This window comes from Chiloscyllium punctatum, chromosome 20, assembly GCF_047496795.1.
Source record: "Chiloscyllium punctatum isolate Juve2018m chromosome 20, sChiPun1.3, whole genome shotgun sequence".
NCBI lineage: Eukaryota > Metazoa > Chordata > Chondrichthyes > Orectolobiformes > Hemiscylliidae > Chiloscyllium > Chiloscyllium punctatum.
In genome coordinates, this window is record NC_092758.1 from 61,985,186 (window position 1) to 62,003,563 (window position 18,378).

The window sequence follows — 18,378 nt, forward strand, 5'->3', positions numbered from 1 at the left end:
GTCCATATAGATCACATCTACTGCTCTGCCCTCATCATGTTCACGCTTCTATATCCTCTGCCTGATGGAAGAATTTGGAATTAGAATTAGAATCCCTACAGTGTAGAATCAACCTCTTCAGCCCAAGAAGTTGTGTGAGAGCACCACTAGGATGGTAAGGGTCTTTGATTAGATTAGATTAGATTACTTACTAGATTAGATTACTTACAGTGTAGAAACAGGCCCTTCGGCCCAACAAGTCCACACCGCCCCGCCGAAGCGCAACCCACCCGGGCAATTTAGCATGGCCAATTCACCTGACCTGCACATCTTTGGACTGTGGGAGGAAACCGGAGCACCCGGAGGAAACCCATGCAGACACGGGGAGAATGTGCAAACTCCACAGTCAGTCGCCTGAGGCGGGAATTGAACCCGGGTCTCTGGTGCTGTGAGGCAGCAGTGCTTACCACTGTGCCACCGTGCCGCCCATGATGTTGGCAGCCTTTCCACAGCAACGAGAAGTGTAAATGAGGTTGACTTTCGTGATGGTCTGGGTAGTGCACATAACCTCATGTACTTTCTTACAGTCCTTGGCAAAGCAGTTGCCATAACAGACCATTATGCATTAGGATAGAATGCTTTCTACAGTGCATCTGTAAAAGTTGGTGAGGGTCTTAATGGACATGCTGAATTTCCTGAGCCGCCTGAGGAAGAAAAGGCATTGTTGTGCCTTTATGGCCATCGCATCTATGTGGGAAGTCCAGACAGATTGTCAATTATCATCACTCCAAGGATCTTGATACTCTCAACCTTCTCCATCTCAGCACCATTGATTTAGATGGGGGCATGTTGTTCTTCCTTCTGCCTGAAGTCAATAATCAATTCTTTTGTTTTACGACATTGAGAGAGAGGTTGTTATTATTGCATCACAACACCAAGCTCTCAATCTCCCTTCTGTATTCTGATTTATTGTTGTTAGATGTCCATCCTACCACAGTGGTATCATCAGCAAACTTGTAAATGGCATGCATTTGGAATTTGGCTACACTGTTGTGGGTGTACAGGGAATACAGCAGGGCACTGAAAGCACATCTTTGGGGCTCCAGTGTTGAGGGTTATCAGGAGGAGGTGCAGTTGTCCATCTTCACCGATTGTGGTCTGTGTGCAGAGGGTGGAGCTGTGACCGAGGTCTCAGAATTTTGAGATTAATCTGGAGGGGATTATGGGGTTTTGAAGATGGAGCTATAGTCAATGAATAAGAATCTTACATAGGTGTCCTTCTTATCCAGATGTTCTATGGATGAGTTTACAGGTAGAGAAATGGCATCTGCTGTGGACCTGTTTCATCAGTTAGCAAATTGCAGGGGATCGAGCCCACTTGCTTCCTCTCTGCAATCTGGGACACAACCCACATAAAATGGTATCCTACTACAAGGGTGGGTCATCAGCCCCTCAATATCTCTGAAGCCACAACAGATCTTATTTCATTTCTTTGAATGGTATCTTTCAGTACAAAGTGTTGCCATCTGAAGATTCCTTAAAACTCTGGGTACAATGTTACATGCTTTCTTTCCTCAGTGTATTCCATACAGTGATTGGCTAACATGGATGGGATTGTCCTTTAAAAAATAAATATAAACTGTATTTAAAACTTCAATGTATTTGCAAGTAATCTGGGTTATGATCCATTGTTATGACAATATCAAGAACCAATTGATCACACTGGAGCAGCTAATTCTATGGAATCTGACAACTTCCTATTTCTTGTTCTGAGGAATTTTCTCCAGAACTGGCTGTGCCTCTAACCAAGTTTAGTACCAACACTGACATTACCCAACAAACTGGAAAAATGTTTTGGTAAATCCTGTCCACAAAAAGGATAAATTAATCAATGACTGCCTTCATGTCATCAGCAAAATGATTTAAGATCCAAAAACATTGCTATCAAGCAAATCCCACTCATTAATAACCTTGTCAATACTCATTTCATCAGAAAGTACCACTTAGCTACAACCTCATCATAACATTGGTACAAATATGATCAAAATTCCAAAGATGAGGTAAAACTGCAAAATTGGAGTCATTGGGGATAAGGGAACGTTTCTTGGTTGTGTCAACCAGCACAAAGGAAGAAATTTGTGATTGAAAGATTGAAGATCAGCCTAGGACATCAGTGCAGTAGTTTCTCAGGTAGCATCCTTGACCCAATCATCCTCAACTGCTTCATCAATGACCATCACTTAATCAAGATCAAAAGTACAATGTTCACAATGTCCAGACATATTTGTAAGTTTTCAGATAATGAAGCAGTCTCTGCCTGCATGCAAAAACCTGGACAACATTCTGGTTTGGGTTAATGTTGGCATTTCACACTGGTGCCATACAAATGACAAAATGATCAGCAACAACACAGAATTACAGCACGAAAACAGACCCTTTAGTCCAACTCCATGCCAACCAAATATCCTAAATTAATCTAGTCCCATTTGTCAGAATTTGGTCCAAATCCCTCTAAACCCTTCCTATTCATATACCTATCCAGATGCCTTTTAAATGTTGTTATTGTAGTAGCTTCCACCACATCCCCTGGCAACTCATTCCATACATGCACCATTCCCTGCGTGAAAAGTTGCCCCTTAGATCCCTTTTTAATTCTTGCCCCCCCCCACCTTAAATCTATGTCCTCTACTTTTAGACACCCCTACCCAAGGGAAAACACCTTGGCTATTCACCCTATCCATGCCACTCATGATCTTATAAACCATTATAAGGTCACCCCTCAACCTCTAACTCTCCAGGGAAAATAACCTTAGCCTATTTCGCCTCTCCCTACAGTTCAAACCCTCCAACTCTGGCAACATCCCTGTAAATCTTCCTTCCTGTAGCAGGAAGACCAGAATTGCTTGCAATATACCAATAGCGGCCTAACCAATGTCCTGTACAGCCGCAACATGATCTTCCAACTCCTATATTCAATGCACTGACGAATGAAGGCAAGTATTACAAACACCTTCTTCACTATTCTACTACCTGTGACTCTGCTTTCCAGGAACTATGAACCTGCACTCCAGGGTCTCTTTGTTCAGCAACATGCCCCAGGACCTTACCATTAGTGTATAAATCCAGCCCTGATTTATCTTTCCAAAATGTAGCTTCTCACATTTATCTAAATTAAACTCCATCTACCACTCTTCTGTCCATTGTCCCAGCTGAATAAGATCCCATTGTACTCAGAGGTAACCTTCTTCGCTGTACTGCAGCGTTCCCTTCTTGAACTAAATATTTTTAATTCCATGACCTTCTCGCACAGGAGACTTCTAGTGCCTTCCAAAGATACACAAAGTCAAAACACCTGTATGTCCCAATACATCAGGCAATGGGACCCTGTGTGAGAACTTCTCTGGCCATGTTCAGGGCATCTTGAAACCCATTGTGCAAGGAACCTCCAGCTTCTGTCATGACACTACAGATTTTTTACAGAAACCCAGCACTCACAAACCAGTTGAACCAGAAACATTCCTTGTCACAATGAACATTTCGCTACTCTACACCGCATCCCCAAAGAGGACACCATCACGGCAACATCCTCACTACTCAATACCAAAACTGCCAATTTCCAGATGCCATCCTACAACTCATCTGCTTCATCCTCCATCACAATGTCTTCAACAACCAGTTATTTATCCAAATATACGGACAGCCAGACAGACCAATTTTGCACCCCAATATGCCAATAGTTTTATGTGCAAGTTCAAGCAGGACCTCGGAACAATGCTACACACCAGGTATATTGATGACATTTTCTTCCTTTGGAATCATGATGAGGAATCACCAAAATGACTACATTGCAATATCAACAAGTTTTATCCCATCTATTACAGGCCACACCCCATCAAACATTTTAAGAAGGTAACCCAGAACCTTTCCAATTGTTTTATGCAGATGTAAGGTGAATATTTCAGGAGCGGCGCAGCTAGTCAAACCACTCTGTTTCAAGCAAAACAGAATTTATTTACAAACGAACAAAGGAAAACCAAATTTAGAATAACATAACTATTTGAAAACGCAACTTAACAAAGAACTGTTCCAATTTCCTGCAACATTCCATGAACACACCCCTCAGCAAAAAGGTAACTTCAAACACAGGTTCTTACACGAGAGAGATGTCAGAGAGAGCAGATCAGCATGAATCTGTTTCTTTGTGTCCCCAGTAAAACACACCCAAACTTAGAAAAAAAACCCTGAACTCGGAGGACTGGCAACTCCCCTTTCATAGCACAAGTGTTTTTTTAAAAAAACTGAAAGCCTTTTCTGATTGTTGACTTAGGTAGCATCTATTTAAAGTTTATTAAAGTAGCCAATTCAGACATTTCAGCACCTCTGCCTTTATGACCCCTCTTGAAAAAAATCAAGGACAGAATAACCTCATTAAATCAGCAGCATCATCACACACCATCAGACTTGCCATGGACTACTCTTTTGAATCAGTCTCATTCTTGGGCACTTGCATCTCCATCAAGGATGGACATCTCAGTACTTTACTGATAACCTCACAATGCTGCACTTCTCTAGCTTCCAACCTAAACATATTAAAGAAGCCATCCCCACTGACAAGCCCTGTGCACACACAGGATCTGCTCAGATGAGGAGGAATCTGATGGATACATAAAGATTTTGAAGGACCCCCTCATAAGAATGGGATATATTGCTCAACTCGGTAAAAACAAGGACTGCAGATGCTGGAAACCAGAGTCTAGATTAGACTGGTGCTGGAAATGCACAGCAGGTCAGGCAGCATCTGAGAAGCAGGAAAATCAATGTTTTGGGCAAAAGCCCTTCATCAGGAATAGAGGCAGGGTGCCTGCAGAGCAGAGAGATAAATGAGAGGGGGGTGGGCATGGGGAGAAAATAGCATAGAGTACAATAGGTGAATGGGGGTGGGGATGGAGGTGATAGGTTAGAGAGGAGGGTGGGGGAAGGTAACAAAGCGTACAATGGATGAATGGGGTTGGGGATGAAGATGATAGGTCAGAGAGGATGGTGGAGTGGATAGGTGGAAAGGAAGTTAGGACAGGTCATGGGGACGGTGCTGAGCTGGAAGTTTGGAGCTGGAGTGAAGGGGGGGAAGGGGAAATGAGGAAACTGGTGAAGTCCACATTGATGCCCTGGGGTTGAAGTGTTCCAAGGTGGAAGATGAGGCATTCTTCCTCCAAGCATCGGGTGGTGAGAGAGTGGTGGTGGAGGAGGCCCAGGACTTGCATGTCCTCGGCAGAGTGGGAGGGGGAGTTGAAATATTGGGCCAGAGGGTGGTGGGGTTGATTGATGCGGGTGTCCCGGAGATGTTCCCTAAAGCACTCTGCTAGGAGGCGTCTAGTCTCCCAAATGTAGAGGAGACCGCATCGGGAGCAACAGATGCAATAAATGATATTAGTGGATGTGCGGGTAAAACTTTGATGGATGTGGAAGGCTCCTTTGGGGCCTTGGATGGAGGTGAGGGAGGAGGTGTGGGCGCAGGTTTTGCAATTCCTGCAGTGGCAGGGGAGGGTGCCAGGAAGGGAGGGTGGGTTGTTGGGGGGGGCGTGGACCTGACCAGGTAGTCACGGAGGAAACAGTCTCCGCAGAAAGAGGAAATAGGTGGGGAGGGAAATATATCCCTGGTGGTGGGGTCCATTTGGAGGTGGCGGAAATGTCATTGGATGATGTGGTTTATGCAAAGGTTGGTAGGGTGGAAGATGAGTACCAGGGGAGTTATGTCCTTGTTACAGTTGGAGGAGTGGGGTTTCAGGGCAGAGGGGTAGGATGTGGACGAGATGCGTTGGAGGGCATCTTTAACCACTTGGGAAGGGAAATTGTGGTCTCTAAAGAAGGAGGCTCTCTGGTGTGTTCTGTGGTGGAATTGGTCCTCTTGGGAGCAGATACGGCGGAGGCAGAGGAATTGGGAATACAGGATGGATTTTTGCAGGAGATAGGATGGAAAGAGGTGTAATCCAGGTAGCTGTGGGAGTTGGTGGGTTTGTAAAAGATGTCAGTGTTAAGTCATTAATGGAGATGGCAAGGTCCAGGAAGGGGAGGGAAGTGTCAGAGATGGTCCAGGTGAATTTAAAGTTGGGGTGGAATGTATTGGTGACGTTGATGAATTGCTCAACCTCCTCGCAGAAGCACGAGGTGGCACCAATGTAGTCATCAATGTAGCGGAGGAAGAGGTGGGGAGTGGTGCCGGTGTAACTACGAAAGATGGACTGTTCTACGTAGCCAACAAAGAGACAGGCATAGCTGCGGCCCATACGGGTGCCCATGGTTACCCCCTTTGGAGGAAGTGGGAGGATATGAAGGAGAAGTTGTTAAGGGTGAGGACCAGTTCAGCCAAACGAATGAGAGTGTCGGTGGAAGGGTACTGTTGGGGACATCAGGAGAGGAAGAAACGGAGGGCTTGGAGGCCCTGTCATGGCGGATGAAGTTGTAGAGGGATTGGATATCCATGGTGAAGATGAGGCGTTGGAGGCCGGGGAAACGGAAGTCTTGGAGGAGGTGGAGGGCATGGGTGGTGTCTCGAATGTATGTGGGGAGTTCCTGGACTAGGAGGGATAGGACAGTGTTGAGGTAGGTAGAGTTGAGTTCAGTGGGGCAGGAGCATGCTGAGACAATGGGTCGGCCAGGGTGGTCAGGCTTGTGGATCTTGGGAAAGAGGTAGAATCGGGCGGTGCAGAGTTCCCAGACTATGAGGTTAGAAGCTGTGGGTGGGAGATTTCCTGAGGTGATGAGGTTCTGTATGGTCTGGGAGGTGACAGTTTGGTGATGAGGGGTGGGGTCGTGGTTGAGGGGGTGGCAGGAGGAGGTGTCTTTGAGTTGGCGTCTGGCTTCAGCGGTGTAGAGGTCAGTGCACCAAACTCCCGCTGCACCCCCTTTATCTGGTGTTTTGATGGTGAGGTTGGGATTTCCAAATTATCACTGCACCACTCACTGATCACCAGTTCCAACATGCCACAGCGAAAACCTGCATCGGCCTCCTTAGAACCCAGACCCAGTATATGACCAATACACTACCCTTCATCTTCTAATACTTCAGCAGAGAGATATACCATGCTCTTTGCAGCCTTCAACATGCCATCGATGATGATGAACGTCTCACCTTCAAACAACCACCAAACCTGAAACAGACCATCATTCTGTATAACTACCCAGCCTTCAGGACAACATCGACCACAACACCACACTACCCTGCCATGGCAACCTCTCCAAGTTATGTCAGATTGATATGGATACTACCATCACGGGAGGAACACTACCCATCCGTACATGGCAGATAATCAGGTGACTCAGCCAGTGTTGTTGAACTCATACACTGCAGGCAAGGATGCCCTGAGACATGGTATATTGGTGAGAGCAAACAGACACTACGACAACAGGGTGAATGGACACTGTGCAACAATTGCCAGTCAGGAAGATTCCCTCCCAGTTGGAGAACACTTCAACGTTCAAGGACATTCAGCTTCTGATCTTTGGGAAGCATCCTCCAAGGCAGCCTTCAAGATTCACAACAATGCAGAATCACCGAGCAGAAACTGATAGCCAACTTCCATATCTATGAAGATGGCCTAAAATGTGACATTAGGTTCATTTCGCGTGACATGTTGACCCCACCACACTTTTGTATCTGTAAAATTTTCCATTCTGTCCTGTTTTGACATCATCGCTTTGATAAATTGTTATGATCTCTCTACCTTAGTTAGTTTGTACAGTTTTGGATTACTTTTCATTTTGGTTATTTCGGCATGGGACTCTTATCCATATCATGTTATTCCAGTCAAATAAAAACCAAAAGAACTGCGGATATTGTAAATTAGGAGCAAGGGGAGGGTTTGCTGGGGGCAAGGGTGGGGGCTCAGCAGATCTGGAAGCAATTGATATCAGAATTAATGTTTCGGGTCCTGCTGGGCTTTTTCAGCATCTTCCATTTTTGTTCCACGTTATTCCAGTCATTTGGTTTGTCTCCAACACCACTTTGTTTTTTTTTTCTAATTATCTCTCTGCTTCATTTAATCAGGTTACAGGTCATTTGGTTGTTATTCAGCTACAGACACTTTACTCACATCCTCTAACATCTTTGGCCATGTGCAGTGACTTATTATTTGACACTCCACTCAACACCATTTGTATGATCTTTTGACCTCTCTGCCCATAAGTTCTATGTGCTTCCCTCTCACTTCACCTGAAGAAGGGGCTACCCTCCTAGAGCTAGTGCCTCCAAATCAACCTGTTGGACTATAGCCTGGTGTCGTGTGATTTTTGACTTTGTCCACCCCAGCGGAACCCAGGCGTCTCCACATCATGGTCTCTTTGATTGTTTTGATGAGTTGTTCTTCAATCCTCCAAACTGCAGGGGTCGCCGAACTGAGCTGAGCATTAATTTAGTCGTTTAATTTAGTCCAATCAAACGACAGTTTAACGCTGCGTATCTTTTTAAAAATTGCGGTGGCAGTACGGAGTTGTTTCGTTAGTGATTGAGTGTTATTTATTTTTGTCGTAAGTCTGATAACTTGAATTTTAGAATGTGAGCGACTTGATCGAGCATATGTTTAAGTTTAGAAGGTTTTGTATTTTAGACCGCTTAATATTGTTTGAATTCAAGTAATTGGTAGTTGAGGGACAAACAATAGTTCGAGTGGTACATTATCGTGGTTGACATACTTTTTGTTTTTGTAACACTTTTACCAGCGATTAATTTGAGATTAATAACTTATTGAGCAGTATACCAAAAGTTCTAATGTAGATTCATTAAATTAAATTATATTCCTATTCTACTCCGGCTAAGTGAAAGCAGATAGTCACATGACTGAAATTCCTATGTTACCGGAAAACTCGAAGATGAGTTGCGATCGGTACCGTAAGTGAATAGAATTGTCATAAACGAGAAGTATCTTTCAACTTAATACGACTTGGGCTGATTTTTTTCGGTTGAATATCTTCTAAGGTGTACAACTCTATGGCTCTGTAAATGGACTCCTTGAGGAAAAGTCCATTGAACCTTCCTCTACTGAAGTAGTTGCATCAGAATTATGGCAAAATGACGCTGTTTTGCATGTCCCGCCAATAAGATAATGTTGATTCTTAACCAGTGAAGTTTAGTGTAGGGCTTCTTTCCCCTCTCCTCTTTTCTTCTCTCTCTCTTCCCCCTCCCTCCCCAGTTTTTGATTTGTTTTCACCCACATATTGAAACTTCCTCCTCTATTTTGTAATAGTAACCCCTTTCTTATGAAGCTACTTTACTGTTGCTTCGGTGTTGAGTTCTGACGTTTTTTCTCATATCCTTATCATTCGTCTTGTACGACAATGGCTTACAGTTTGGATTAGCCCGTGAACTAAGCGAAGGACCATCGCGAATCATAGCTGCTAGCGTAAGTAGCTAGTCTTCTCGACGCAGTCTCTTGCCTTGAATGTTACCAGTTATTTAGTATGGACGTATTTCACCAATATTTGCAAGTCTCTAAACTTGCAACGTAATGCTCAAGTTTAAATGTTTAATATACAACGAAGCTTACATTTCTGGGCTACATAGTTATCAATTATTATTTTTACAAAAACTTGATGAAAGCACTTTGTTTCGTTTTAGTGATCTGTAATTGATATGGCGGTGAGAATATTTGTCGAGAAGGAAAACGAGTTACTTAGTAACCATGCAAAGAACCATCCAAAGTTATTTTCTGGTTCAGGTAAATATGTCTAATTCAAACTTGTTTTTTTAATTGTTCACTTCAAGGTTTCATTAACTTCCTGTTAGATCATTAAAGCTGTAACCTAATGTAATTTTTGTACTTCAATTAGTGTATTAGGAGAGACATCGATCTTCACTTCCAACTCAAAATGTGTCCCAAGTTAGGGTGACTTTTTTTCTTGTGATGTGATAGTGTCCTTACCCCTGGACTAAAAGACTAGGCTTCAAGTCTTACCAGCTCCAGAGGCCTGTGACCAGTGGAGTGCCACAAGGATCAGTGCTGGGTCTGCTACTTTTTGTCACTTACTTAAATGATTTGGATGTGAGCATAAGAGGTCCAGTTAGTAAGTTGGCAGGTGATGCCAAAATTGGAGGTGTAGTGAACAGCGAAGAGGGTTACCTCCGATTACAACAGGATCTTTGTTAGGTGGGCCAGTGGGCTGAGAAGAGGCAGATGGAGTTTAATTTGGATAAATGTGAGGTGCTGTATTTTGAGAAAGCAAATCTTAGCAGGACTTATACACTTAATGGTAAGGTCCTAGGGAGTGTTGCTGAACAAAGAGACCTTGGAGTGCAGGTTCATCGCTCCTTGAAAGTGGAGTCTCATTTAGATAGGATGGTGAAGGTGGTGTTTGGTATGCTTTCCTTTATTGGTAAGAGCATTGAGCACAGGAGTTGGGGTCATGTTGCGGCTGTACAGGACATTGATTAGACCACTGTTGGAATATTGTGTGCAATTCTGGTCGTCTTCCTATCGGAAAGATGTTGTGAAACTTGAAAGGGTTCAGAAAAGACCTACAAAGATGTTACCAGGGTTGGAGGATTTGAGCTTTTGGGAGAGACTGAACAGGCTGGGGCTGTTTTCCCTGGTGTGTCGGAGGTTGAGGGATGGCCTTGTAGAGGTTTATAAAAATGAGGGGCATGTTAGGATAAATAGACAGTCTTTTCCATGGGGTTGGGGAGTCCAGAAGTAGAGGGCATAGGTTAAAGGGGAGAGGGGAAAGATATGAGACCTCAGGAGCAACTTTTTCACGCAGAGGGTGGTATATGTATGGAATGAGCTGCCAGAGGAAGTGGAGGTTGGTACAGTTGCAACATTTAAGGGGCACTTGGATGGGTATATGAATAGGAAGGGTTTGGAGGGATATGGGCTGGTTGCTAGATTGGGTTGGGATATCTGGCCAGCATAGATGGGTTGGACCGAAGGGTCTGTTTCCATGCTGTACGACTCTGAATCTGACTCTAAATGTGTAGTAAATCTCTGAACAGGATGATTAGAAACTGCTTTCTAACTGCTTCAAAATAGTGTATGAAGGCCCCAGGTGTTATAAATTGTTCTTGAATTGAAAGTTCAGATTTTAATTTTAAAAGCTCATTGTGTGGCATTAAGCCTTTTGAAATTCAATCTAGGATGTCCTGGATGATTACTTTACTGTGGCATTGTGACATTTTAAAGGATGACCAATAAGATCTTGTCTATTATATGCAAGCCAAAAACCTATACTATTACATTCACTCACTCTAGTTCAGTCAAAACTACTTCATCTTGTTTCAGCTCCAATTGAAACATCTTTACTACAGACTCCACGACCTGGAAAAGTGGTAACTACAACTCCTCACTTGCAACAATCTGCAAGAAAAGCTCTAGGGGATGTAAACTGTCCTTTGCGAGCAGGCGGTATACCTGGTCACTCTCTGAAAAAGAGACCAGATAAAATCCGCAAGAAGAAAACCAACACTCGGATCATAAATACTGCTAAGGTAGTTGACTGTGAAATGCTCAGTTTTATAGGTAACATGTTTTAACACTTGGGTTAGGCAAAAGTGGCTAAATTTTGAAGTTAAACTAAACCAGTGAGCAAAATTTTGTTTTAATCTTGCCTGTCTTGGTATAAATATAGTTTTGATGTACTGACTGGTTCCAGCACCATCTTGGAGGTAAGATGATTAAGTCATAGCAAATTACTACAACTGAGGAGTTCAAGTGTGAACTGCTTCAACCAATTCTTTTGTACAGGCCCTTACAGCTGCAATAAAAATAATTCTTGCTACATTAATATCTATTCCCATACTAACTAACAAATTTGTTTTGAGTTTTACTGAAACTGTCTCTTTATTGCTATTAGGTTTTTGGTGCATACAGTTCCACTATAAATACTGTCTTGAACTGAATAGTATAAGATCTTTCTAACTTTATTGAAACTAATTGTTAAAATTTTCTTTGTATGCCTGTGCAGGACATGAGGTTGCTTTAGGGAAGCTAAAATTTCCTACTTTTTCATTTCTAAAATGAGCAGGTGATGTGGTGCTAGAAACAGCACAGCAGGTCAGGCACATAAGGATCATGTCTGAGCAGAAGAGTCGACATTTCCTTGGATGCTCCCTGACCTGTGCTTTTTCCAGTGCCATACTTTATTGATTCTGACTCTGCAGCATCTGCAGTCCTCGCTATCTCCCTAGGTAATAAGGTGGTGTCTGTAGTAGCAACAACTGGAGTAGGACTTCCTTGTTGGAGTGAAATCTGTTTATTCACTGAGTTAGAATGAGTTCCTTGAATTGCACTTCTAGTGGTTTTCTTCTATCAAGTGTAAAACATTTGTCAGGGATGTAGATGAAGTCTGACATTTTCTTTCCCTTTTTTAAAGAAAATGCATACATTTTGTTTATATAGTATATTCTGATCATGTTGTATTCTTCAAGGTTTGCAAAAATTGAGACTTGGTTGTGCTTTTTGATTTTCTAGCATTAAGGTAGGAACAGGAACAAACAATCCAAAAGCAAGATTGAATTCTCTTTTTGGTCTTTGTTGTCTTGCGCATCCTTGGGCTGTGGGGGAGGCAGAAAACTGGGTAAATGTGCAAAACTAAGTTAAACTTGATTTGGAGATGCTGGTGCTGGGCTGGGGTGTACAAAGTCAAAAATCTCAACACCAGGTTATAGTCCAATAAGTTTAATTGGAAGCACACTAGCTTTCGGAGCACCGTTCCTTCATGTGCTGATTGGAGCAGCGCTCCGAAAGCTAGTGTCCAATTAAACTTGTTGGACTAAACCTGGTGTTGTGATTTTTTAAACTGCTGAACTTTATCAGCTACAAAGCAGCTCTTGTGGTGTTAGTGTCCTACCTATTGTCCTGAACACCTGGGTTCAGGCCCCACCTGCTTCAGAGGTGTGCTATAACACATTAACTAGGCTAATTTACAAAATGTGGAGGTGCTGGTGTTAAACTAGGGTGGACAAAGGTTTAAAAAAAAAACCTGTTGGACTATAACCTGGTTTATGTGGAAGTACAAGCTTTGACTACTGCTCCTTTGTCAGTAGCTAGTGGGGTAAGATCATAAGACACAGAATTTTATAGTAAAGATCAGTGTCACAATTAAACAATCTACGTTTGTCCAACACATTGTTTTAAAAATCACAACACCAGGTTATAGTCCAACAGGTTTTATTGGAAGCACACTTGCTTTCGGAGCGACGCTCCTTCAGGTGATTAGTGGAGGGCTCGATCGTAACACAGGATTTATAGCAAACATTTGCAGTGTGATGTAACTGAAATTATACATTGAAAAATTGATTTGTCTGTTAAGCCTTTCATCTGTTGGAATAGTTTCACTACTTTCATGTGTAAATCACAACCAGCATCTCCAAATCAACCTAGATTGCTGTGAGTTTTTAATCACTTAGAATGGGGTTGCAGGTTTTGGTTCACTAATGTAAATTTTGTACTTCTTTAGAGTCACATTCCTGACCTCAAGCTTTTTTAAAGTGACTTCTCAGCTCAGACACTGTATTAAAGGTAAGGTTAGTCTGTTGCAGAGCATCTGTTGGGATGCAGACAGTGTTAGCAACCCCACCTCTGAGCCACAAAGCCTGTCTTCACTACTCTCCTGCTCAATGTCATGTTCCTGAACATGTTGACTTTAGAAAGTGTACAAGCTTTCAAGTTTGTTGGAAGTGCCTTAAACATTTGACTATAACACTTCTGATTTTAAGAACTTTTCCTTCCAGCCCACAGAAAAATCTTCCATTTCTGAACCACCAAAATGCTCTGAAAAGTCTGAAGACTATCCTGAAATTGAGACTTTTATTCCATATGATCCCCTTGGTAAGAAACAACTCTCTGAATATGGATTAATGAATTGTGAAAAATAAAACTTGTGCACTGATTAGAAAGTTCAATTTTTGGGTTGGAGGAGACTTTCTCCAATGGTCAGAGGTTTTGTGTAGTGCAAGATGTTTCCATTGGATATATTGCAAACCAGATGTGACCAGTCAATTTACAACATTAAGTTTCTGTAAACTCCAATTCTGAAGGGATTGTGTTTTGAGGGAGTGGTTGACTGTGTGCTCTGTATCCCTTGTGTTCTGAACTTTTTTTGTTCCTCCCAATTTCCCCAAATTACTGAATAGCTTGTGAACATCAATTAAATTAGGCTTTTGTTATCTGTACAAGCATTGGGGTTTCTTAACTTAATTTCTAATTTGTGGTTGTGACTACAAGAGAAATTAACACCTAAGGGCTTAATGGAGAAGACAAATTAAACTTTTCTAGCCATAAATTGGGTCCAGTATCACCAGTATCCCTCCTAACATTATTACAAAGTGATATTAGATGTCTAAGACACTTTACAGATTTGTCTTATTGATTTATATTACAAAGTACTTCAAGGAATTACATTTTGGACCATAAGTCACTATTATAGATGCAACATCTGTCAGTTGTCTGTGTGAACATCCTGATTGAGAAACAAACTGAAACTTGTACAAATGTACACCCAAACAATTCAGCATTGATCTTCCCTACTAGTATGGACTCTTGCTAGAAGGCAATCCAATCCAATGCTTCAAAATATTGTACTTGTATGGACAATCCTGCTGCCTTCACTGATCCTAACAACTTGTTTTATGGATATGTTTTGAGTTGAGTAACAACATTTGTCAACATTTGGAGGAAGAAAACCTCTACTTATTTCCAAATGGTGTGTGTATATATGAATTACAGATTTTGAGAACTTTAATGTGCCAAAGGAACACAAACTTGATCACACTTGTCTGGCTGGTCTACCACTCCTCTGCCTTGAGAAGGAAGAAGCTTTAATAGAAAAGGTGCTGAACAAAATCCCTTCACCTCCAAAATGGCCTTCACTTCTACAAGAATTCAGTAAGTACAGAATTTTGCTTTCAGGCTGGTCTTAATGCCAATCAAGAGTCCAGTGTTTGCACTGAAGTTTCCTTTTGTATTGTCACTAAGCTCTCCACTGCTACCAATTGCTACAATGATCAAGCCCGGACACTGCCAACCCCCTCATTAGCAGCAAACTGGAAGGTTGTTAATGTCTGTATCCTATAACCTGAGGCTGTTCTTGCTATCTTACACAGCTCATCTTAACCCTTGCTTTGTGAGGCCTCTAGGGAAGGAGGAGCAAGGGTTAGTAAGCAGGAGGTAAATGGGATGGGGAGGAAGAACTGACTTTGTTTTTGTTTGCATTCCAATATAAATGTTTTCAATTTGCAGGACTGTTTTTAATGCTTAAGATACTGCAAGACCTCAACAAAAACCTCTTGTCTGTAATGAAGAAAATACAATTTTCAGGAATGCAGTTACAATATCTAACAAGTCTTTATGCAAAAGAATTGTTGATAATGTTGTCTTATATTTGGAAAAATAATTTTTTGCCTTTTGCTTTACCTTTGTAGGTTTGTTTGACTTCAACCCACATGCTGACATTTTGGCAGAGTTGGATGAAGTTGAATTACCAACAATTGAAGATGAATTATGAAGATTTAGGAACTGAAATTTCAGCTTAATTTTGGTATCAAATGTAAGCTGAAATTTATCTAGATATTGCAGTGTTTGGTTTTTGAATGCACTGTTTTAGTGTGGGAGAACTATTTACTTTTTTACTTTGAATAACGTACCCTATCCAATCTTTAAATAAAAATTGTCTCTGTAACATAGCATTGATATTTTGCTGTTAATAAACTGAATATAACTGAATTTTGACTACATGCTTGTCACTGTTCCAGAATCGGGCATTTTGGAAAACATGCAAATTGCATTCTGTCTGTGCAGCCTCTTAAAGCCTGAGGTTTCATATCAAGGAGTTTGGTTTTGGTTTTGTCCCACTTAACTATTTCTCCCTTAATCTCTTGTTGGCCTCTCCACTTGTTCCCTGTCATTATAATGTCCATTCCAATAGTTGCCCCAGTTTTAGCTTGAGACAATTGCTTTTTGCACTATAACATGATTATCCTTCATGGATCTCTGGGCCTTAATGTAGATTTAATGAGAATTTTCTCACTTACCATTGGGAAGCTCAAGTCTAACTTGCCCCTCCATTATGCAATTGGTTTCAAGCTTAATATCTTGAGTTGCACACTGCATTCCAACCTGAAGTGATCTTTCCTAGGTAACCCTTGTTTTATGCAAGCAAGTGTTTTGTTTTTCTTTACAAGTGACTCCATGTTCTGGAAATGATCTCAAATGCCTTTCTCCCTCAAGCAATACTGAAGACTTGAGGTGGAGAAATTGGAGGTATAACGCAGGACTGCATTTGCCATCAGTATCTTTGGGGGTGGGTGCAGTGTAGTGGTGTTATGTAGAGGTGTGGTTTTTTCTTTTCACATCACTTGGCCTTGGGCAGATCAGAAAAACATGTGAATTTTCTTTTGGCCTTTGGAAGGAAACTATACTGTGTCAATTATCATTTGAAGCTTCCCTCTTCAATATAGCCATTTCAACAATTGCCTTTTTTCTAAATATCTAGATGAGCCCCCAGCTCCTAATGAAATCACAAGTTAACTTCCTTGAATTTTTTGCAAAGGGTAGTTCAAAGTTTGCCTCTTTGACCAGTTGTCTTAATATTTTTGAGAATCTTGAATATTGATCAAAATTCACTTGTGAATACTTGCACCTCTAAGATGACAATATTCATTAATTAGATCTCATGAGTTTTTTCATGGAGGGTGGTATGCATATGGAATGAGCTGCTAGAGGATATAGTGGAGGCTGATACAATTGCAATATTTAAGACCCATTTGGATGGGTATATGAATAGGAAGGGTTTGGAGGGATATGGGCTGGGTGCTGGCAGGTGGGACTAGATTGGGTTGGGATATCTGGTCAGCATGGACTGGTTGGATCGAAGAGTCAGATGTACAGCATGGAAACAGACCCTATAAGAATAGGAAAGACTACTCTCCATTACCTGGGGTTTTAATTGAATTACACATCAGACTTCAATGTTTCTCCCACAGTCTCTTGGGAGACTGAACTAGTGAGTTGGGAAGTTGTCTTGGGCCACTTATTCTTTGGTATCTCCACCACAAAGTTGTTGTGCTTTGTAATTGAATCTACAATTCAAGTAACACTTTTGCAGATTACTTTTTCAACTGGCTCCAATTTTGTTAAATCTTTTGAACTAGTCACAGCAAATAGGGAAAATTTTTCTACAGATAAAAGCAAGCAGGTTTCAGCACTAAACTGAATAACTTTTATTTCAGAGCACAGTAGCTGTTCAAAGTGCATTAGTACTGTTTGAATTTGTGAGCTTCCTTTCCACATTACCTATTACACTATAAACACGTCATTAGGTTCCTTCCAGTTGATTTTTCCTCTTCACTTTTGCTATGTCATACAAACACATTGTGACAGTGAGTCTCCCATTATTGACCATTTAAAATTTAAGGCTTATAAACTCTATTGTAGTTTTTGAGACTACCTATACTGAAGTCTCTCTCTGACAAGTGAACTTCCAAAGATTTGGAAGATCTAAGTTGACTGGGTGGAAGGAATTAAACACTTGCCACAGTGAATGCAGGTGTGATCTTGGACAGACAAAGGTGCCGCCCCCCCCCCCCCCCCCCCCCCCCCCCCAGTTATACTCTTTTCCAACCTGTCAAAGTGCCCAAGCTAATCATTTTAAAGATTAAGTTTAGCTCTCAAACAGTTAATCAGCAATTGGCCTTGTTCATTTTCAATGTATTCCTTGCCTACTTTTGTGGCCTTTTTGTTTGGAAAGTGTAGGAATGCCATTCTAAAGATCAGATTGCAGGCTTTACTGCACTTATGTGGAAGTGCTGATGTGGACAAGATCAGAAGTCACATGATGACACCAGCTTGTAGTCTAATAGGTTTACTTAATCAAGTTTTTGGAGCAAGGAGTTGTGCTCTGAAAGTTGAGTCCTGTTGGACTATAACCTGGAGTCATGTGACTCCAGACTTTTTAAGTGAATATTACAGACCAGAGAATTAGTCTGCCTGTAGAGGGTGAGTATGCAGCTAGAAGCTGCTGGTTAAGGGCTGGAAGTTCACATTGTAAAAGTTATTTTATAAAGACAAGGAATTTAGACAAACTTCCAGCTTTAAGTTGAACTTGATACTTTCACTAGTAATCTTATTGTGAAGGACAGTGCTGAGATGGGGGGGTTGGGGGGGAAAGTAAGAACTGCAGATGCTGGAGTGGGTCAGTGTGGCACTGGAAAAGTACAGCAGGCCAGGTAGCATCCAAAGACCAGGAGAGTTGATGTTTGTTTGTTTCAAGCAAAAGCCCTTCATCAGGATTAGACAATAGAAATTATCAGACTGAGAGAACAGATGTAAATGCTTGATACTTAATGAATTTTGAGCAAATTCTAGGTGCTTCCATTAAGGGAGTTTTAATTCAGTGCTTTACAAATTAAAGGGGAGA

General features: G+C 41.7%; 1 protein-coding gene across 5 annotated transcripts; it reads left to right on the forward strand.

Annotated features, from left to right (window-relative positions):
* Positions 1-8,377: 8,377 nt before the first annotated feature.
* pttg1 (PTTG1 regulator of sister chromatid separation, securin) lies at positions 8,378-15,686 on the forward strand. Of its 5 annotated transcripts, XM_072591002.1 has the most exons (7): positions 8,438-8,502; positions 9,321-9,374; positions 9,590-9,689; positions 11,247-11,452; positions 13,697-13,793; positions 14,691-14,849; positions 15,386-15,686. In XM_072591002.1, the coding sequence occupies exons 3-7, from the start codon at positions 9,605-9,607 to the stop codon at positions 15,466-15,468; spliced, it is 630 nt and encodes a 209-aa protein (XP_072447103.1). In that variant the 5' UTR covers positions 8,438-8,502; positions 9,321-9,374; positions 9,590-9,604; the 3' UTR covers positions 15,469-15,686. The 5 variants fall into 5 exon arrangements, with proteins under 5 accessions (XP_072447102.1, XP_072447103.1, XP_072447108.1 ...); XM_072591001.1 differs by lacking the exon at positions 9,321-9,374 and having other exon boundaries at positions 8,378-8,502; XM_072591007.1 differs by lacking the exons at positions 8,438-8,502; positions 9,321-9,374 and adding an exon at positions 8,512-8,530.
* Positions 15,687-18,378: the final 2,692 nt, after the last annotated feature.

Coding starts and splice junctions, on each gene's coding strand:
- pttg1 (XM_072591001.1), top strand. CDS start 9,605: ATGGCGGTGAGAATATTTGTCGAGAAGGAAAACGAGTTACTTAGTAAC. Junction 11,453..13,696: donor GGATCATAAATACTGCTAAG/GTAGTTGACTGT, acceptor TTTTCCTTCCAG/CCCACAGAAAAATCTTCCAT. Junction 13,794..14,690: donor TATTCCATATGATCCCCTTG/GTAAGAAACAAC, acceptor TATGAATTACAG/ATTTTGAGAACTTTAATGTG.